The following is a 23,302-nucleotide window of genomic DNA, read 5'->3' on the forward strand; positions in this document are numbered from 1 at the left end:
TTAAACACACCTATATATATATATATATATATATATATAGAAGAAGAAAAGGACCCTTGGTGAGAACAGCAACAACGGACGATTTAATCTTCGACGTTTCGGCCGGACTCCGGCCGAAACGTCGAAGATTAAATCGTCCGTTTACGAGTACTACATATGATCATGTAGTCCTCGTGAACTTCGGAACTATATATTTTAACATAAACAGTCATAACGTTGTTTTCTGTCCCATACATGTACCACCGCATTACTTGATTACTGTTATGTAACTTGTGTTACTGCTTTTAAAATTTCGCATGTATATTGTGTTATTTGTAGTATTATATAATTTCTTGTATATGTAACCTTTGCAAATGCGCTGTGTCTGTAAGTGGGCTGACGACCCGCCAAGCTACTTGAATAGCGTTTTACCTCAATAGTTATGTGGTAAATAAATGTTATTATTATTATTAATATTATTATCTTCTTTATTAATTTTATTATTAGTTTTATTACTAGTAATATTATTTTACCATCGTTGAACAAGGGGCCGCGGGCCTTCATGGTATGGGCGCCTTCCTTTTCAGCGGCGCCGCGGCTCTCCTAAGCCAGAATAAATATCACTTATACTATCGCTTGCTGCCCGATCAAAAGGCGCCACGAGAAAACCCTCGAAGACTCAAGCGCAAGAAGTCATGCCACAGCGTCGGACGTCCATCTTGAGACATCAGTAACGTGTCAACGTTGTCAAAATAGTACCTAAGAAGATTTTCGAAGCTGTACGCAAGGCCGTGCAGAGCCGTGCGTTCCCACTGGGCCTTAGAATCCTTGCACTAGAAAGCGCCAACACGATTGCAATCGACAGAAATCTCGCGGCGACCGAAGTCATCCACCAAGTCAGAGTTAGCCACGTGGTTTTCCAAGCCTACACAGTCACCGGTCCAAAGCAGGGAAAGAGCGTCACCCACACCCCGGGCCTGAACGAATCACCTGAAATTATTTTCGCTAAAGTGCCGAACGCACAAAGTTTTCTTAGCCCGACTGATGGGGAGAAGCGGCAAGACTGCAGTCGTTACGTTCGAAGGCAGCAAGATCTCACACCAAGTCACTTATTTTTACACGCTATACAAAGTCGCCCCATGCAGGCCGGAGTAATCATCTGTCACAAGTGTCACTGAATAGGACACCAGATGGACGCGTGTCCAGAAGACTCACGGTGGCTTGAGCGCTACGGGTGCTTGCACCCCCAACCTGACAATGCCGAAATTGTGGGGTGATCTTGCGGCCACCGAAGTCAAGAGTCATAAGAAAGTCAAGGCTACGAAGCAAATGAGAAAAAAGAACTCAAACCCAAGAAGGCAGTCTCTAAGAGGACCCCCAGCCACACTCTGGGAAACAAACAACCTCAAAGAGTCTGGCCAAAACATCCAAGACATCAGGGTAAACAACACACCAAAAATGGGAATGCGACGCCCCCAGCTGAAGTCGGAAATCTTCCCGCCACTCCATTCGGTACGATCCGACTAATAAAAGCCTTTTAAGCTCGGCGAAGTAATTGCTGGGCACAACGAAGCGGTGATGGACCAAACCTACACCCAGAAGTTTACCGACCAAAATCAGACGACCCCCCCGGTTCTGCTGGTTTTCCAAATGGGAGCTACGGAAGAGGAGCTGGCAACCTTAGCAGGCCCACACTTCAAGCGCAAAAAGCACCGACATCAAAACACGAAGAATGAATACTGAGCTGGACGAACTGGAGGGCCAAACAGCTGCCGGTCCTTCACGCTCGGAGAGCTGCTCTCGACCCTCTACGACGCTAAAATTGGAGGAGCCTCTGGTCCACGTGTGGAGTCGCAAATCCGTCACTTCTAAACCTAGCCGAAGAGTGGAACCTCAAGTTCCTAAATAGATGAACCATATCTGAAAGACGGATTGGGTACCGGAAGATTGGAGGGAATCCTGGGTTGTGGCCATTCCAAAGCTAAGAAAATGCCCCACAGAGCTCGCCAACATGAGACCCATATCTTTTACGTACAACGTCGTTAAGTTAAAGGGGCGATGTAACCATTTTTGTACTTTTGCGCAAATACCGCTTAGAATGGATCCCTGACGTTAATGACCTTTGAAACACGCGTTCGTTTTTTACCCCACGCAAGAGAAGTCCCAGAAAAAAAAGTTAAAGATAAACGAGTAGCGTTCACCTCCTCCACTCGTAGCCAGAACAAGCGGCCACATGATCTGGAGCGGGTAATATGCCGCCAACGTTGATCATAGCCACGCGCTGGGGTTGGCCAGGCGCAGGACACGCACAGAGTTCCAGACATTGTTATGGTTCGGCTATTGTCGTCACTGAAGCGATTGGACACGGGCCACTACCCGAATGCTTCTCGAGCTACAATGTTAGAAAAACTCCAGTCAAAGTATGGTACACATACATGCTAACCTTGTTGCCACAACATGTACTGTATTACCGGACTACAGAACATGTTTAATACTTCTTTAGTTCGGGACATGTTGTTGTTGTATGGGCAGCCACAATAAGTTCCATACGCCATCATCACGGAACAAGTAGTGTATGCTACAAGAAATGCACCATCATGGCACACAGCAGCACATGGTCGGTTGCAAGCCATGCTAGAACATGTACTATTTTTACGAAGTACATCACAAGTTCCAATGCGTCCAAAATGACACAGGTTACATTTGTTGTACTTACGGAAAAAGTTCAGTCTTGTTTGTGATAGTACTCGCCCCATTTTATGTTACTACCGCTATTCACGAGTACATCCGGGCTTTGTATGTCACCCATGCGAAGCTTCTCCTTGAAAAAGTTGATATGTGACATGCAAAACAGGGATGTCCTGACAGTTTGCAGGCGCAAGTTGATACAAGTCTTTGTAACATAAAATTACCTGCAATGCGGAAATGTTCCCCAAACTTGTATGGAAAATTTGAACCGTCATACCCAATGCGAGCACTATCCTGAAAACAAAACAATGAATCTGTGACATATATACTCAATAGAACAGCCAGGAATGCTATGAGGAAGTGCTCGCATGCTACGTCAAGTTTAGAGAACATGTTACATGCAGGAATGGGGATAAAGGCATATAAACATTTGTAAACATCCTTATGAAACAAAGTTCACGCTTGGTCCTTTTGGTTCCAAACCATAGCAACGGACCCATTGCGAAGAAGGCTGAACAGTTTGCTGCTTCAAAAATATTAACATTTAGTTTTCGTTTAAATGACTAGAACACATACACAATACAAAAAAAAAACATTTCATGCCGCAAATATATTTGGGGCAGCTCAGCCATCAAAAAAATATCAGTGAGCAGTTTACTAAAGAAAAATGTGACAAAAATTATGGTGACATGCTACACCTCGAAAAGAACCATCTTGGCCTATGACAACAAATAGTAATATTAACAAGAGAAAAAAAATTAATCTAAACAAGCACCGAAGTTTCTTTCCACTTCTCTCGGAACTTCAAGAACTCTTGGAGGGCTCCCTGAGCCTTCAGACGCACCAGAGCAACTTTTCTTCAAGACTGCCGGGGCCGCTCCTGTGGGTTCATTGCCAGAAGTTGCCTGAAAGAAAGATCACTTAAATAATGCGCGGGATTTTTTAGAGGAAGATGTCTAATAGAAGCTAAGGAGTTCCTGACTCCTTCTTTAACTTCTCTATCGGTTAGTAATCCGATCTGAACGAATTCTAAATCTTGTCTATAATATCCTTTCAAGCCGAGACAAACACCCTTAATCTGGACAGTCCGTGCACACACCATGAGCCTCCAAGTCTGATCCTTGCATCAAAACAAATTTTGATTGTACAAAAAAAAACAAAAAAAAACGTTTCACCCCACTGGCATGAGTTCTCAGTAATAACTGGGCACATTTCAGAACTTGCGTGAGCACACAACGCTAAGACATTCTATAATGCGAGACGGAGGCTACAAAGGAGGACAAACACATCCATCTCAATTGAGACGTATGTCTTCCTAGCCTCCACTCCGGGTTGTAGAATGTCATATTAACCAGCTCGCCTGCCTAGTAACGTGTACACAACAATACTTCGGTTAAAGAAGGAATTCAGAGTACCAGCCAATGCAATATTACAAAAAAGCTTGCCTGAAGTGCTTAAGCAGAATATTGTGGTTAATATTAAAACACTGAACATTCATGTCTTTTGGTTCATATTACTTATTCTAACTGATGAGCATAGCCCGGTCACAGGTATATTTATGTGCCCCTGCAGAACAAGGGCCCATGCATTTGCAGCCGAGTGATACTAAGGCGGGTTAAAATATAAGTTGCACGTACCGTAGGATGCATAAGTTCTAGTTTTGGTTCTATATGACAATATATCTGAATACCAGATTCATATTGATTCTTCATTATATCGCAACATAATAATATGACTTAAAAAGAAACGGTTCTCCCCAGCAGGTCACGCAGTTACTGCAGCACATCCAATTAATGTGAGTAACGAATTGCAAAGCGAATTGCGAATTGCCAAGCGAATTGTAAATAAGGGTGTCTAGAAAGCAGCACATTAACATTAGACCTTTGCCTTTCTTAGTGTAAAGTTTCAACAAAAACATGGTTCAACATGTTCCAGGTTGCTGTTGAAGGTGCCAAACAAACACAAACCCTATGGCTAATATTCTGCTCTACAAAACACATTTTTTTCCAGATTGCTGTCGAAAGTTAGACAGTTTGCTTGATTTAATTGGCAATGCCTCAGTGACAGTGTGACCAAGCTGAATCAAACCCTTAATATTTACATGGGAATACTGCAATACGTTTGAGGAATCGTTATGCGTCTGCTATGCTGTTTTTTGTTTTTTTTTACAGATTTGTTTAAAGCCATGAAAGCTACGTTTATGCGGTTTCTGCGAGTGAGTTATATGCCCAGGGGGACATTACCGGGGTGGCTAATCTTCGCGATAAGTCGGCTAATTAATTGAAATTCGTTAAATATATCTTAATTAGTGGAAGTAGTCGTATGGTTCCAATTAGATATTTGCTGAGCGTCGTTCAAACCCCCAAGATCAGTAATTTTTAGAAAGACTTTGAGCGCGTGAAAAACGCAACAGTCCGCTGTAGTTACTACTCGTGGAGCAGGTACAAGGCTGAGGCTAGCTAAGAGACGGAAAAATCGCGCGGGCGCCTTACCGCAACTGCTAACCTCGTGCTCCACAAGTGGTAACCTTTATTGTACTACTCACGCGCTGAAAGTCTTTCTGAAAATGACTCACTTAATTGCTTTCGATAACACTCAGCAAGCTTTTAATTGGAACCATATGTCTATTTTCACTAATTAAAAAGTTTTTTTTTTTTTAATAAATAGCGGACATAATGCAAAGATTAGCCACCCACACAATGTCCCCCTGGGCGTATAACTCACTCGCACAAACGGCATAAGTGTAGCTTTCATGGCTTTTTTAGACAAATCTGTAAGAATGAAAAAAAAATCCTGTATATGTATGTACAGTACTCAGCAAAGGAACACGCGACTGTATTACCTCTTAAGATTACATCAATATATGACGTAGCGCACAAAATTGTTGCATTAAGCGTCATGTTATAGTTGTCGTTCGGCCACCGACAAGTTAGCACTTTTATGAGGTAATGAACAGTTTGTGTGTTTCTACAGGTTTCGGAAACATTGCACATCGTCAAAGGAAAACAGTATTTGAACTGCTTGACTTGTACCCTATACTGTAAACGACTTATTTTTCGCGGGCTCTATATTTCGCGATTGAGGTAAAAGTTAAAGATTTGGAATAATTCGGCGTTTTGTAAATTTCGCAATGCGGCGGGATTTCAATATAGATTCCAATGTGTTTACATTTTACCAGAATCAATCGCGGGACCTTTTTTTTTCTTTTTTTTTTTGGTTGTAGCCGATTTGGGAAAATTAGTATCTTGCGAAAAATGAGTCGTCTACTGTCTTCGAAATCTCCAATTCTGAGCCAAATTGGCTTTGCCGGAAATACGTTGAGGAGCTCACCACCATTCAAAGGTATGCCAAACTGCTTAGGATGTTGGCAAGGACACGATAACAGATTAGGTACATAATTTGTTGCTAACGGCTTTTTATGTCATTAACGCTGTCAAAATTACTTATCAATTATTGCTGCTTCCCAGATAAAAATAAATCGCATATTTATTTCTTCACGAAATGCAATATCCACTTGACAATTCCACCACTTGACGGAATTAGAACTGTCCATACCGATACATTTTTCCAAAGCAAATTCACAGGGCACATTTTCAAAGGCACATTCATAGTTACCTCTAAACGAACTTCAACGCTGCTGGCAGCTCAGCACGGTACTTTAGTTTGAGACAACAGTATGTGGCGTACATCAGCTCCATAGCAGAGAGGAAGCTGGCGCCTTCGAAGCACCTGGTGCCATCCAGTGGCAGTCGAAGATGCTTCTGCCTGAAAAAAGTCGATCTTTTTAGTTATAAAGGAACGCTGAACCGAACGTTTATGATTGCAATTGTGTTTGAGAGCATTAATTCCTAGGACTTTGGGATTTATAATATTTTCAAACATGGCACACCTTTTGAGTTTTTATCTAGGGAGTAGATTTTCAGTTTCTTCCGGTTAGCATGTATACTCATGAGTTTTATCGCTTTATTCTGGTGATATGTATAGTATCTTCCTTTAATTCACAAGGCAAAACCGCACACCGTTGCGGTGAATGAACTTGATACGCGATAAAAACAAGTCAAACCCAATCCTCTAAAAAAAAAGGGAACTTGACACACAAAACCCAATCACAATTCACGAGCATGCTCATGAATGTGCGAGGCTGCATGCACAATGCGCGAGTCTGGTCGCATATTCACGAGCAAGCTCGTGAATTGCGATGTTGGTTAGGTCATGATGGGCGAAAATATTTGTTTGAGGGCTCTGCAGTAATTTGTATTGGCAGAGCAAAGCTCTACCACTATGGCCAGGATTCGGGTCATCCAATGAAAGAACATTAACGCGCGTCGTGCGTACAGCAACTTCCGGTAGAGCTGCACGACGTCATGCGTGTAGCGTTACTCTACATAAAAAGGGTGTCCTTCCCAGGCCATAAGCGGGAGTTCACTCTGAGCATGCGCAGCGTTCAGAGAGCTCCAATGTGGCGTCCAGTGAATACCACCTATTACAATAGAGGTTTCGACTCGACCGGGGTAATTTTGAAGTGTATTCGTCTATCAGTAGCCCGAGTTATTTCAGAAATATCAGTCCCGAAAAAATGGCATCAATTTAGTCCACAAAACACCTGGAGTGACGGAGCATCCGCGGCGCGCACACGAGTATTAGCAAGACGATGATTGATTACTGGCACAGCGCGGATAAGTTTACTGGGTGACTCAAAATATCGCAAAATAATGCATTGCTATTCCTAAGATGCAAAAGCCTGCATTATTTCTCTGCATCAAGCAGGTGCCTCCTTTATTGGACCGCATATTCGGAAAGCTGCCAAGAACGCTCACACGGTCGAGCAGCTGAGGAATGCAGTGCTCCACTCTGCTTTCAGACGCATAAAAAAAAAGTTAAAAACACGCTCCGTTTATTGAACGCTGAATTGAGCTTATCTTACGCTTTCGACCTTAGGAATATACTTCGTTCCTTAAAACATCAGTGACCAATGTTCACGTCTTCTAATCCGATCTTCCCTCATTCTCCAATTGCCCCATCCCCCTCCCCGATCAAGCGCTGAACTTTCAACCATGTGAGGTTGAAGTTGGCGGCGAATCTAGTTTAATTCGACTTGCTTAAGTCTCGCATGTTGACAGCGGCTTGGCATAATAATGCAGGGAATATTGCCGAAACCGTGCTCTCCTAGTGCCCAACTACTAAGTAGGGTCAGGTAGCATGCCGCCCCGAATCAGGAACTATACAAGGCCTATAGCTTTATGCGGCTGGGAAGACGAGACGCTGCACTATGGGCATCCCGAACTTGGAATATACGACACCTTTAGAGATAGTAAACTAACACTGCGTTAGGAACAACTTAGCGTATACGTACCTTGGAAAATGAAGCCGTCTACGCACCGTAGAACGCCGCTGACGACGCGACAACAACGTCAAACTTGTCTTCGGAACGGGTAGCAGCACTCCACAGCCCCCGGGCCCACGCCGGCCGGCAGCGGCTTGCGCATGCGCGGGACAGAGATGTCTTCCTGCGCGCGGCGTAACTCGGCTCACGGGCGCTGTACTTCCGCGGTCCGATAGAGTCCCATAAAAATTGCTGGATATCCGGCACTTTTGGGCGCGTTCAATTCGCTTATACCAGTTGAACCGACTATAAACTGTAATCTTGTAAGGCTTTTTTTATTGGTACAGATAAGCTCATACTTATTGCTTAAATAGCACATTTCAATGCATATGGTACAGTTCCTGTTTTTGAAAGCAAACAGCACATTATATGCATTTCCAGAAAACGGGACATGTTCTATTCGGTTTTTCCACGTAGATTGATGGAATTTTCTAACAGTGTAGTAATTATCACGAGCTCAAATCGAGTGTCCACGCAATGCTCGGGTCTAATCTATGAACCGCATCGGGGTGTACTGCGATCCACACGTTACGTCATCAAATTTTGCAAAGGAGAGATTGAATGAAAACGATCGCATTTGTCCTTGACAATACACCCCCACAAAGGAGCTTCTTGACCAGTGGCGTTGCGTGCGAGTGTCCTTGAGTCTCACTAGTACCAGTAAGCTCGTGTAAAGTGAAAAAATTGCAATCGAATATCGTTGCACCGCTCCTTTAATAAAACGGTTTGTCTTGGGCAGCATCCAGTTGCACGTAGGGGCAGACGTCGTCCGGGACCCGCGCCAAAGGAGATATAGACCGCACCTCTCCACCCAGGATAGTCTTCTTCTGAATAGGGACATCCTCGAGTAGAAGTGCAAGCCAGATCAGAAATCATCGTCACAGTCCTCGTAAAGAAAGCGTTTGACTCGGTGCCGCACTCCTCGGTCATCACGGAAGCTCGTAGACGAGGACTAAGGCAAAGAGTAATGGCGTACATACGCTCGTTCCTCAGTGGACGTTACTGTGGAGTCAAAGTGGGCTCCACCCTGTGCCCAAGTATGACAAACGGTATAGGCGTCTCGCAAAGGGCCGTCCTGTTGCCGATGCTGTCTAACGTCGCGGTGTCGGCTCTATTACCAGCAAGGCCCAAAACTGACGGTATCGGCTTCAGCGTATATGCCGATAATATGACACTCTGGACTTCTAGCTGCTCCCCAGGCGCCCAAGAACAAACTCTACACGACGACCTAGGTACCGTGGCAGACTACCTAAAGCAGGTCGGGGGATAACCCCCTATCTGGGAAAGACGACCTTCGTCGTCATGCCGGATGCACAGAATAAAAATAAAAACGCCAATAATTTCTTCAAGATGCCTCGACGGCCAGCCAATAGACTGCCAGTCTTTCCTCCGCGTCCTGGAACTCCCCATCGACGAGGACGGCGGAGCGAGCAATTGGATGTGTGTGGAATATCTAGTTTAGTTCCTGAACGTATGGTTGAAAAAAACCCTAGACTGCGGGTAAACGACACAGCACTAGAGATAATCTAGAAACTTTTTAGTATTGTGTCGTTTACCCGCAGTCTCGCGGTTTTTTCAACCACGTGCAGTGTACACTAGCTCGTTTGCGGCCTTACATTTTGTTCCTAAACGTATGTTGCACTCACTATAGCATAAGGCCCAATCCCCACCCTGCCCGTTTCGGTCTGGATGAGCATCGTACTGGCGTGCGGTCGTGTATCACTACTGCGTGGTGCACGTTAAAGATTCCAGGCTAGCGGTCGTACTGCATTGGCTAAGTTGCTTATCTACAGCTGGGACACAAGTCGCCCGTTGAGGCAGACTGAGTTCTAGGCCTTTATAAACATACACACAACCAATTATTTTTTTTCCGAGAAGCAAATATTCTATTTTGTGCAAGGAGGAGGAGAGAGAGAGAACAAATATGGTTGGGGAGAGATTCGTAGATATCACGTTGGTTAAAATACTGGAAATTCGTACGACAATGGTTTGTTTTATTATCTGGTATTCTTTTGATAAAAATATGCTAAATCCCATTTTTTTAGACCACCTGAGACTGGGTGGAAGAAACACGACGACGTCTCAAAAGACGTCGTCTCTTGAGACGTCGTCGTGTTTCTTCCACCCAGTCTCAGGTGGTCTAAAAAAATGGTAAACTTACACCAACTCGCCTGCGCCCTAACTGTTTTTTCATGCTAAATCCAAGTGTTTTCATTACCCATAAACGGTGCCGTCAAAACAGTGTGTGTGTGGGGGGGGGGGGGGGGGGGGGGGATGCCCTTCCTCCAGATATTTCAAAATTTAAGCATTACAAAGGAGAGGTAGTAGAACCTTGCCACACATTCTCCCTCCACCACTTCCTATCTCCCGAGTAGTTCCGGCACCTCTGTCGTAACCAATCCTGAAATTGTCCGCGTACTGTTTACTTCGAAAATAGCCACAGACTCCCGAATACGATATCTTTCTCTTTTTGTCTTGGCAAATATTAATTTGGGTAAAGTTGGTATTTTTGTTTGGTCTTATTTTTCCTGCGGATGTTGTCGTTGTGACTGACGGGAGAGGAAGGTTCTCAGTAAAGAACGTTAGCATGCCGTCCACTCCTTGCAGTTCTCCAGACTACCGAGAGCGTGTGTACGCAGCCATACAAGTTCCGAGTCAAGGGAGGATCCTTCGTGTGCCTTCAGACCAAGTGGAAGACCTTCAAAAACCCCTGGACCAAGGAGTTCGAGTGCCTTGTCGCCACCAACACGCTGCTCAGGTCGGTTCCGCTCGCGATCTCCGCTCCTACCTCTGACAAGAAAACATTTCTGATGAACGAACACCGCTCTACTACTCAACCTTAGCACCCTCGGTCAACATCGCTGCACTTTGCCCTTGATCACTTCATTTATTGTAGAAAAATTCGTTTTCCGAGGTTTTCTGTACAGTTGGTCTCGCCTAGTCGGAAGTACATTTATTTGTCTATTGAATTTACTGCAGCGCGCAGAAGGCAATCTTTTGCTGGAAAGTGAGAAGTACAAATATAAAAATGGTCGCAAATACACACATAAATATACGATGGCTGGGCAGGGATACTGCAAGAAGCATTCCGGAATACAAATACAGATGCAGACATATAGACATTTTTCCCCGAAACGTGACGAGTGCTGAGGCAGCAGTTAGTGTCGAACACAACTGGTAGCGATTGTATTCTTCTTTTAGTGTCAGTTTATGCACCCTCCATTACCTCAACCTGTTCATCTATTCGCAGCGGTAATCCAGAGTTCTGCGAAAAAACAATATATTTTATCCGCAGTTGTCTAACTGTTTGACAAAAAATATCTGCCCGAAAGGAACGCTTATTGGTCGTGAGGAGCCGTCCATGACAGGGAAATTGAACAACGAAGCCAAACCTAGTTAACACGCTACATGCAGGAAGATAAAGCCTCCTAAAGCTATCGACTGTTCATGACGGCTGTTTTAGTCCTCTCCACTCGCCTTTTTTTACAAAGCATTCGCTCTGCTAAAGGTAAAAAATAAAGGCTTTCTGGGGGAGCTTGTCTGCTATTTTTACAAGCGATAGTTCTTTGAGCTACCCGTATTGTTTCTTTGTTGTTATTGTTTCTTTGTTTTTATTTTGGTTACTGCGCTATTCCAGGCAACAGGCTGGCCCATTTGGAGGGGGTTATGCGCCGGGTCCAAATTGCAAATTGCACCAAGAAGATGGCTTTCAATTTATTGTGACAAACCGACAGTTTGTTTTTTGACAACACATGTAGAGATACCTAAGCCTGGCAGAGTATCGTGATGCAAGCGGTACATTGCAAAGGTATTTCAGTGCTAATATACAAATACATTTTTAACACGTGTCTCGATACAGAGATGAATATCCTCTAAAGTACACTGCCAGCCCTGAAATATGCACACATGTACACCCGTGAGCGATATGAAGGGAAACTGCCGTCTTCTTGTTTTTGACGCTCCTGCAAGTTTTGGAACCAACTCTGTTCCAGAAGAGGGCTAGAACGCAAAGTTTAGACCCCCAGCCACGTGCCATTTGAGACGGTGAGAGTTAATATAGATTTAGGGAGCCGTAGAACAGGCAAGAAACCAGGTAAGCTGGTCACCTTCATATTGTCGGCGGGTGTACATGTACACTCGAATGAGTTTGAGACCACTGATACTTTTTTTGGAAGGTGTAACGTTGTGTAATTTTTTTCTACAGTATTAAAAAATTCAAATTCGCACTGCAGTATCTGTTTGACCTTTTAAAAAGTTTGTTATTTGCCCATCAACAGAGTGTGCAGATGTTTTTACCTTCGAATAATTGTTTGACCTGTCTTGTATACGCTTCATTTCGTATTTATTCCTGACATCATCGTTTATGTTCTCTGTTCATAGCGTGTTTTATTTCGTTACAGCGGTTATTTTGTTGGTTTGGTTGTAACTTTTGCTGATCATAGGTTCAACTATACGAAAAGGGGGGGGGGGGGGGGGGGGGAGAGGCTGTGTAAGGCATTGTGCCTTTATCTCTGCCACTTCTGCGGAAACAAATCCGCAACACGAATAAAGAAGAAAAAAACTATCAGTGGTCTGAAACTTATTCGAGTGTGGGTGCCAGACAGCCCACACCAGAAAGGCCGCGGGCCAACGTAAGATGGGAATGGGGATAGAAACAATGAAAATGAAGAGACCTCGCTTCTTACGCTTTTTGTAAAATCGCAGTTTTGCCAGGACGTATTTCGATTTCATTGGTTTTATGACTGCTTTGGATCCTGGCCTGATGTGATAACAAGAATTAGAATGACACCGCCCCGCCAACGTGCTGCTCTCAACATGTTTCTAAAGACAATCAGTTAATTTGGCAGTTCTTGTTTTTCTGACGATGTTTATTACAACACTCAGTAAATACTTGTCTTTTATTGGTTATATTTATGAAGGCGATAATCCCGAGCTAGTAGCTTATTTTTTGGCAGTAGCTGCGGCTGATCGACGTTAGTTAGCGCAGCCGAGATGCATCCTTCAAAAAATAGCTCGCGCTTGCAGTCTAGTAGCCGAAACAGTTGTACATTGCAAACAAACTGGGAAGCGAAAATGAAGCGAAACAAAGGGCAAATGCACACAGATAAGTTTAAACTATTTGAATACGTTAAACCAGCAAAGCTACCCATACAAAAATGTCCTATTACCGGCTATAGAAAATTCTTTGTATGGTCGGCTTTAACTATTTGGCCCAATTAGCTAAAGAATTTTCTATGGCTGTCTTTAGCATTTTTATGGTCGCCTTTATGGGCCTCTTTAGCGTTTTTATGGCCCTATCAATGTCCAGCCATAGCGCTCTTTAGCTTTATTGATGGTTGGCTAAAGAGTTCTATATGGCTTACCCTATGGCTCTCTTTAGCCAGCACACTCTAAAAGAAAACTTTACTTCGAATTTCCCCGACTTTTGAATGCTACATGGCAGATATACATACATCCTGAACACACAAAATACACAGAACATAGTTACGCACTGGGGTTGGCAAAGTAGAGGACAGGCGCTGAGTTTTAGACATTGTTGGGGTTCGGCTATGGTCGTCATTGCAGCTATTGGACAGGGGTCACTACCAGAGTGCTTGTGAAGCTATTATTTATAACGAGCCCAAATCGAGTGATCCCGCGTCGCACGGGTCCAATCTATGAACCGCATTCAAATACCGTCACTTGGGGTACCCCCCTCTCCCCCTCCCCAGCTACGTTATCAAGTTTTGCGCAGGAGAGATTAAAATAAAACGATCGCATTTGTCCTTGCGATTACACCACAACGAAATAGTTTCTTGGTCAGCGGCGTTGGGAGTACATAGATGGGTCCCACTAGTGCCAGTGAGCTCGGGTTAGCCGTCTGTGTCCCTTGCGTCTGATGCAATCGTCGATAAGTGTTGAGCTAGAACGATAGCCCTCCCAGCCTTCTTGCCGACGGGGTCGGCCCTTTACCACAAACTCTCCACAACCCTTCATACAAAAAAATCAAGTTTTGGGTTATCTATTTTTCTGTACCAGTTTTCTTTTACCCACTAAGCGATTTGCGATTAGTAAAATATCCTATTTAAATTAACCCTTCACCCCTGATGATTTATGGGTCGCTTTCATCCCTTCAAATTCCTTCAGCCAATCAAACCTCTGAGTCCTTCAAACACTTTTATCCCTTCAGAGCCTTCAGCTTATCAGACCTCCTCAGCCTTTCAACCCTTTAGACGCACAAACGACTGTACACCATAGACCAAAAATTTCGTTGCTTAAAACGTCATTGTAAGTTAATTTTAGACAGTCAGTTTTACATGCATGTTGAAACTCAGAAACACGATAATAACCAACGCTTACTCAAACTTGGGCGCAAGCAGCTCTTGACGTAAATGAAACGGCCAAAGGGCGGTCATGGCGGTTATGGATTTCCTTGTCGCCAAAAACATCTTTCGAAAAACCCACAATTCCGCTGGGTAAAGTCCGGAGGTTTACGGTAGTTCAACGTAAAACCGAGCGGATGCACCCCACACACACGAACACTGTAAGTAACGCTCAGCGAAAACATCCAACGCGTAACCAGTATCCGCCGCCGTTGACTAAATCCTGATCACTGTCACGTTGTCGTCTTTGGTGCCGTCAAGCACCCCAGGCGTCGTTTTCTCTCGCTGGAAGAGCTAGGGAAGCCGGATGGAGCAATAGAAGCAAGAAGCAGGGCACTAAGAGACCACTTTTATTCGCACACTGAGCTGATTTAGGATAGATCCACGCGTGGGAGGGAAAGCCGACACTAAGCGACCGTTCGTTTCTACCGCCCTATACAATATGGCCAAGAGGCTTCCCCGATGCATATATCCTGAAGTATCTCGTGATATTTCCTACAGAATCGTTAAGACTATTTTCATGGGTCACGTGCCTTTCCGGTAAACATTGTTAAAGATCCCACAGTCCTCTAAAACATTTATGACAGACCTCTCACACCACTCAGAAATTTTTAAGGGTATGTGAGGCCGCTTAGAAAACTTAGATGGACCTCTCAATCCTCTCTGAAATTTTGAGGGTTCGTCAGTACCTTTCAGAAATCCTGAGGGGGCCCCATAGACATATTCTCAATGTGCTCCTAATCTAAAATCACTTATTTCAGTCCGGAATGTATTTCAGGGTTCCTTTCATTCTCAATGTTTTAATCTACTAAACTCACTTAGGTATTTATGTGGAACACAATGCCGCGTGCACGGCCAAGTCGCCAGAGGACATGGCTCCTGCGCTGAGACACGGATGTCAATCACTACCTCCGACCTTCTTGTAATGTTTCTTTAAAAATTCTGGAAACCCCCGAAATTTTAAGAAATAACTGAACATGGGAAGCACAAAACAATGAAGAGCACAATGTTTTTTGTTTTTTTTAGTTTTTACAGTATATTGACGAGTTGAACATTCCACCAAGCAATCGTGGAATGTTCGACTGCAAGCGCGGAACTAACAACGTGTTTTAGTACCAAATGTTCGTAGAGTCTGTATATGTGTATGAACACCTTAGTTTTCTGCATCGAGCCAGTCTTAAGGCCGATTCAGACGCTTGCGTTTGAATGAGTTTGACAGCGTTGCGTCGAGAACCGAAAGCGAGTCACCGGCAAACTTGTGCTTCGTATGAAGCGTGGAATCCAATTCAAGGAATCGTCTTGGCACGCGATATAAGCAGCAGGGATGTCCAGGTTTCTCGTTGCCGCAACGCAGTCAGACGCAGTCAGACGCAACTGTCTGAACCAGGCTTTACACTAGCTTCCAAACCTGCTGGTATGCCGACATCGGCGCCCACAACGCCAATTATAAAATTGTAATTGTTAGATACAGTTCCGCCCCATTAAACGTGAGTAGCTGGACGCCTCACCAGTCGTCCCTCCGTATTTGAGAAGAAATTACTTCACCGAAGAAGAAATCAAATATCGGAATAGGTTTGGAAAGTTTGTCTTTATGCTATTTTTGGGTCCGGTCTTTTTGGGCCCTTTCTGTCCTTTGCGATCCCCCGGTTTTGGGGTTTTAAAGTATGAAATGCTTTCTTTCCGTAGTCCCCTTGGTATCAGCGTTCAAAAATGAAAAAGAACCAATAAAGAACGAGATAAAAAAGGGGCCTTTTATGCTCTTTAAAGGTAGCTTACCGATAGTTGGCCAGCAGCTCAGTTAATTTCGCCTTGTTTCCCCAGGTACACCGTCCCAGGTGCGTAGACGATAGGCTTTTACGCCAGGCAACAAGGGGCTTAAAGCGATAAACTGGTACACCACTCACCAGGAAAACGTTACCCTCACCTGGCTGCCGCCATGTTGTGCAATTTTGACCACTAGACAGGTGACCGTACCAAATCCCGAGGCTTCTGCGCAAAAATGGAGCCGAGGTTTGTATTGCGGTCGCTGTAAAAAAAAAACAAAAAAAAACATGATTAACCATTTTTTTTTCAATATTGTTTGCCTTAGAGTTATTTTGACAAAATGCGCCACAAGACAGGGACAGGGTAAGTAAGACAACACGAAGCGCTTCGTGTTGTCTTACGTACTATGTCACTGTCTTGCGGCGCATTTTGTCACAATAAGTCATGTACGTACCAACTGGCCCACCTGTGACTATTCAGCCCTAGAGATCAGTGTCTAAAATCTGATAAAAACACGAAATACAATACTGTGGCTGACGACATCTAGCGGAGCCCTTGCGAAGCTACCCGAGTTTTTTCGTATAAGTACACTTTGAACTTAAAACGAACGAAACATAACTTATCTCGTCGGTACGGTTATGATTTATCAATAAGCAATTATCTGTGCGTGTGGTTCATTAAAATCTAGACTTAAATCTATAAGGTCACGTCTCTAGCGGTCAAAAATGTGCAACATAGCTACGGCCAATCGGGAGTCACTTTCAGCTGCCAGTCTATCCCTCTAAGGCCCTCTGCCTCGTTGACGCCATGGCATCTTGTCGAGATCAGACGCTCCAGGCGGCGTCTCATCAAACCACCTGCCGCGGTTTCACGTGATGTATACTTCCTCATCGAAATCTCGCCGGACGCCATGTTGATGCATTTTCGCCTTATGTATTTTTATGCGCGGAGGCAGTCTCTTCCAGCTCGCTTGAGTCCGCTCACGCCGTGATAGACTGGGCCACTCAGAGAAATGGGGAATATAAAAGAGCGTCGACTTGATTTTTATGCGCACAAGACTTAAGAGGATATCACAGTAGAATAGCCTTCATTTCATATGGGAACGTTACGGTTCTTATTCTAAGCAACTACTGAATCTGTTGACTCTGGATTGGTTTATTTGAAAGTTAAAAAGAAATTACCAGTTTTTCGAAACTAGACTTTCTTTTGTGTTCATTATTGTTTTACGCGGGCACAAACTTCGAGAAAAATATCTAATATTTTTAACCTCGACTTTGACCCGGAGGTCAAAGTCGAGGTTACAAATATTACTACAAGAGCAAGCTCCGAGCAGACCCGGAGCTTGCTCTTGTAGCTTCTGTTGCGCTTCTCCATCAACCACACTGCGTTTTTTCTTAGTGTATTTTTTTTTTACTGCAGCGCAGAACGAAGACTGCTGGCGCCAGGTCAATGCCCAAACAACATCTCCATGCTGTGTGCAAGGACACATAATGGCAGCAACTTCAGAAATCCAAAGCGCGTTGCTTTCTGGGCTTCGAACGTGCGCTGCAGTCTCCACAGTAGCAAACTGTTAACTACATACTTTTTTTGTGTGCGCACTAATTAGGCGCTGGATGTCTGATGTATATTGGAGAATAAGCTGAATTATGGTTCAAAAATACTGCCTATGGCACCGGATGACAACATAACCGAGAATTGGTGGGCCACGGAACAGCGGAAGGGGGTTTTATCGCCACCTGGTTCAGGGCTCGTGTAGTCAGTACATAACGTTCAACTAGATGCACGCTCATGTTGTAAAATCTTTATACACTCGCGCCATTAACCGCAGTTAATTTCTGCTTCTTTTTTTACAATTTTTCTCTTCTAACGAAAGTTCACGCAAACCGTGATGCGAAACTCCCTCGGTGCACATATGAGACTAAACAGGCTTATTGGCGCACGTTTTACCAAACGATGCGAAGGTTTACTCTACAAGGAGTCGTCTCGAAACCCTAAGAACTTCGGGATAGTTATAAATATAGAAATTGAAAAACAGGTGAGAATTTATCTACCGCAAGGTGCTCAGCGAGTGAGTCTAAGATAAATAATATAAAATATTTGATATTGGTGAACCTTTTCATAATCACGTTTTATTTATTTAAATCATATTTATTTTCTTTAGTCAGATTTGTTGCAAATGAAGTTTATAATGATTTAATTACTCTGTCTACCTACAAAAGCAATTTTCTGTGTTATTGACTTTTTTATGCATGAAAATTGAATAGACCGATCTCACCAAGCCTTCGGCGCATGCGTGACGCCGCCATAACTGTAGTTCATAGGAGGCAGACACCAGTTCGCGAGACAGCTGATGCCGCCTCCTGCTCTGCTCGCGCAGACCTCCAGCGGGGTGGTAGCGCGTGCAGAAAGACTACAGCTCCCACGATGCATGGCGGCAGTGGTGGCGTTCTCAAATTACCTGGTGAGATCGGTCTATCGATTAATCTTCAGAATCATTGAAAACGGCGGGGGAAAATATTAACTGTAAATGTAATTAGGCCGTACAGTGCCAGGGCAGAGACCTCGTCAGGGCATCATGCCTACTTCCCTCCCTGCAAAATTGAAAAAAAAAAAAGAATTTCATTCAAGGACTTTTTATTCTTAATTAATGTAAACCACGCCGTAAACCTAAGAGCAAAAGCAGATCGATATTTGTTTTACTTATTGAAAACTATTTATTTGCTAAATGCTAAATAAATCCATTAGCTAAATGCTAAAATCGAAGAACTAGAACAGTATCAGCGGTCCAACTACCTCGAGATAAAAGGCGTACCAAAGGAAGGTGATGCATACGACGTAGTTCAAAGAATAGGAACAATTCTGAAGGAATCACTCTCAGACTCTAAAATTGATGTGTGCCATCGCGTACACACATTCGAAACATCAGAAGAAACGAAAACAACATAGTTGTCCGCTTCGTGCGACGGTCCAAGCGCGATGCGGTCTTGCAGAAAAGCAAAAAACAAAGACTGACAACAAAAGACCTTCACTATGGCGGGGGCCCCGGCCCCATATATGTGATTGAGCATTTAATGGGTGCAAATAAAAAGCTACTGGGAGCTGCGATCGCTCAAAAGATACTTCTCGGGTGGAAATTTGCCTGGTCATCTGGGGGAAGTCTGCGCGCGAAAGTACGCACATGCAAACGCTATCCGAATTGCTAGCATGCTTGATGTGGAAAAAATTGTGAATTAAACTATAATCTAGTATCTTGAAGTACACACGACACTACAGTAATAGAAAATGTCCAACCTGATTGTTATTATTATGACTACAATGCGTTCAATAAAAAGTACAAAGAAGGTAAACGGCAAATTTCAGCAATACATTTAACTGTAAGAAGCATAAAGAATAAAGTTAATAACCTTTGCATTCGTCGAATGTGCATTTTAACGTTATAGCACTTACGGCAACCTGGCTGACGAAAGAGGGTATGCCGCCAATAATCCAGGGTTATAAGTGCGAAATATTAAGCAGATATAAGAAGAGGGGTGGCGGTATCGCTATTTATATTAAAGATAAACTACAGCATGAGGTTGCAGATGACCTATCTAAAATCAATTAAAACTTTGAAAGCTTGTGTGTAAGGCTATCAGATACTGTTGTTCTTGCTTTGTACAGGCCGCCTTCCGGTGATACATATGAATTCATGACCTTTCTCGAGAATGCACTGTCTTTCCTTTGATCGCTATCTGTGCCATTTTTTATTCTCGGCGACATAAACATAGGCAATTTCCGATGAGCCTCACGCTCAAAACTCTCGCGATATTGTCAACCAGTATGCCTGCAGCAATTTGATAACATTGCCCACTAGAATACTTGCAGACACTACCACATGCCTTGACGTATGCATAACGAATACCGACACTTCTCATATCACAGCAGGTGCCATCATGTGTGATATTAGTGACCATCTTCCAATCTTCAGCCTAGAGAAAATAACAAACACATGGAGACGTTTCGGCATCGCACTATTAATAAGGAAACGCTGAGAACTTTCTGCTGCCTTATGGAAGAAGAAACGTGGGTTGGACGTTTACGTTGAGCGCAACCCTAGAAATGCCTATAAAATATTCTTGATGAAAGTCAGACAGTACTATAGTGCAGCTTTTCCTCTTCATTAACGTAGAGTGAAATGCAAAAAAAAAAAAAGAGAAAGCCTTGGATGATTAGAGAACCTGTATGGAAGAATGAGGCAGAAAAATGCCAAGTATCACGCCTTTATTCGGCATCGTGATCCGCGGCCGCTCATCCAGTCTAAGAAATGCAGAAACAAACTGAATGCCGACCTAAATAAAAAGCGAAATGCGAATACTATCAAAAAGAGCATCTACGTATACACAATGACCATAGAAAAGTGTGGGACACGGTAAATAATCTCACAAACAGAGAGCACGCACAATGTAATATAAAATAAATACTACTAGATAATAAACGTGTCACTGGGAAAAAACTTGGCGAGAAAACGAATAGACATTTTATTAGCATGGGTGCGTACACTGGGAGGGCTTCCAACATGGATGACTGTATTGACGCAGGAAGCCCAATTGGGCCGATTATGCTTGCTCCAACGACACCATTTGAAATTGATAAAATAATCAGAAACCTAAAAATTGACGTCGCCGCTGGAATAGATAAAATATAAACCCTACCAATTAAGTATACTCCGACCGTAGTTAATCCAGTTCTATTGAATATAGTAAATAAGATGATTCAGTCTGGTGATTTCTCTGACGAGCCAAAAATAGCCAGGGTTGATCCAGTGTATAAGGTATAAAGTAAGTGGTGAGACAAACATTAATAACTACAGACCTATTTCAGTTTTTCCAGTTTCTTCCAAAATATTTGAGCGTGTGATTGCTGATATATTAGCACTTTTTTTTTAGAAGCATAATATAATAACGCAGTCCCAATACGGCTTCCAAAAGCAAAAACCGGTGGAGCTAGTGCTTCTTAACAGAAAGGAGAAAAGAGTTGAAAATATTGAAAACAAATTATCTACTCTTGGTATCTTTTAGATTTAAGTAAAGCTTTTGATACTGTGAAGTGCAATATTTTACTGAGAAAACTTGAAATTTACGGTGTGCGCGGAGTAGCTCTAAAATTAATTGAAACGTATCTTGCAGATCGTTACCAATATGTAGTAATAAACGGCGAATCGTCAAATCGACTTAAAATACAGCATGGTGTTCCTGAGGGGTCAAATTTAGGTCCACTTCCTTTTGTTATCTATGTTAATAATATAACGATTATATCCTGTTCTCCCAATCTAATAATAGACAGTTTTAGTGGATCGTACGCTAAAGCCTTGCGTACGCAATAAAATTGCGGGTCGGGAGTGCGCGTGCGCAGAACGCAATAGAAGAGCTAGCGTATTGCGTACGCACGCAACGCTGGGGATTTTGCGTGGCGGGCTAGCGGGCTCTGCGGGACGTTCTCGAGAGATCTCGGACCCAACGAGAGCGCCAGTTTCAAGATGGCGGTTACCTCGACTGGCGCAGCAAAGGCGACGTGGTGTTTTCGAAGATCTGTGTTACGTGAAATTGCGTGGTGTTCAGCTCGGCAATTCTTTCCGGGACCTCCGGCGGTCGAATCAGATCGCCGTGCAGCTGAAGGAGTGCGCAGTGAAAATGTTCGCCGCTTGGAATGTGCGTCAACGCTGCGATCTGCTCAACGCTAAGCCTATTCGCACAGTTCATCGCCGACGGACGAGCGACCATAAAAGAAATCGCCGAAGTTCTCGCTATGTACTGGACATCAGTAGGTCATGAATTTCATTCCGCGATAGCATTGATAAAAGGTGCCGTTTCAAAGGAAAGATTGACGGAGGCTCCGTGATCAAATTTGGACGCACTCTTAAGCCTGGTTCAGACAGTTGCGTTTGACTGCGTTGCGGCAGCGAGAAACCAGGACATCCCTGCTACTTATATCGCGTGCTAAGATGATTCTTTGAATTGGATTGCACGCTTCACACAAAGCACAGATGTGCCGGTGACTCGCTTTCGGTTCTCGACGCAACGCAGTCAAACGCACTCAAACGCAAGTCTCTGAACCGGCCTTTACTCGTAGCCTCTGTACCCCGCAGAAAAGCACGCTTGACGAGGCAGCTGCGGCTTGGTTTAATTTGAAATAAAATCATTGGACACGTTTTCATCTTCAATATTTCTTTCCAGGAGCATGGTTGCTCTATAAGCACGCGGAATTCTGCAGCTCTAGCAAATCTAACCAAGATCATGCGCGGTGTTCACTCGAAAACGTAACGCACAGCTAAATTCGGTCCGAGCAGGTCATTTTTAGCGTACGCTATACTATTGCGTATTGCGTGCGTAAGAGCCAGCAACGCTATACTAAAACTGTCTAATGTATGCAGACGATACCAACGTATTCGTTTCTAGAGTGACGAAAAAATGCCACGAAAATGCTGCAAATGTCTACCTATTGAAGCTCTCCAATTGGTTGCAAACAAAGTGTTTAAAATAAATAGAAGCGAAACTAAGTATATTACGTTTAAGCCAGTAAATAAACTCGACTGCAGGCCTATAAACTTAAAATTTGAAGACACTGTGCTTGAGAAAGTGTCGGAACAAAAGTTTCTCGGTGTATGGTTTACTGAGGACCTTTCATGGGACACTCACGTGAATAAACTAAAAGGTGAATTATCTCATGTTACGGGAAGTACATCTAAAGTACGAGACTTGCTGCCCACCTGGCCAAAACAGACGTTTATTATTCTTTTTTCTAGTCTAAAATCAGTTATGGCATCTTAGTTGGGGGGACGGCGATCGATTCGAACTATGTCAAGCTTATCCCCTTGAAGAGCAGGATTCTTCGCATGGGCAAAAATTATGAAGGAGATACCAGAAACCAAAGAGCCCAACCACTATTCGTCCAATGTAATATGCTTTAGGCAGACCAAGTATGCTATTTTAAGCTCTTACAATGGATTCACAAACACAGAGTATGCTCCACACGAAAAGCGAGTTTAGGTCCTTACCAACTACGAAACCCTAAGCGAAGGATGCCTCCAATAAGAACCAATTATGGCCGCCAAACTTTGTCATTTCAAATAACCAAGATGCTAGACAGA

General features: G+C 43.6%; 1 protein-coding gene across 3 annotated transcripts in view; it reads left to right on the top strand.

Moving 5' to 3' along the window:
- LOC8025085 (protein cycle) overlaps positions 1-23,302 on the top strand; it is a 269,570-nt gene that overhangs the window by 214,037 nt on the left and 32,231 nt on the right. For all 3 annotated transcript variants that reach the window (XM_029989709.2, XM_029989708.2, XM_040222394.1), the window contains exon 12: positions 10,658-10,808. In XM_029989709.2, coding sequence (XP_029845569.2) covers positions 10,658-10,808 — 151 coding nt within the window. The remainder of the gene's footprint in view (positions 1-10,657; positions 10,809-23,302) is intronic.

This window comes from Ixodes scapularis, unplaced genomic scaffold (genome assembly GCF_016920785.2).
Source record: "Ixodes scapularis isolate PalLabHiFi unplaced genomic scaffold, ASM1692078v2 PGA_scaffold7__128_contigs__length_106722199, whole genome shotgun sequence".
Lineage (NCBI taxonomy): Eukaryota > Metazoa > Arthropoda > Arachnida > Ixodida > Ixodidae > Ixodes > Ixodes scapularis.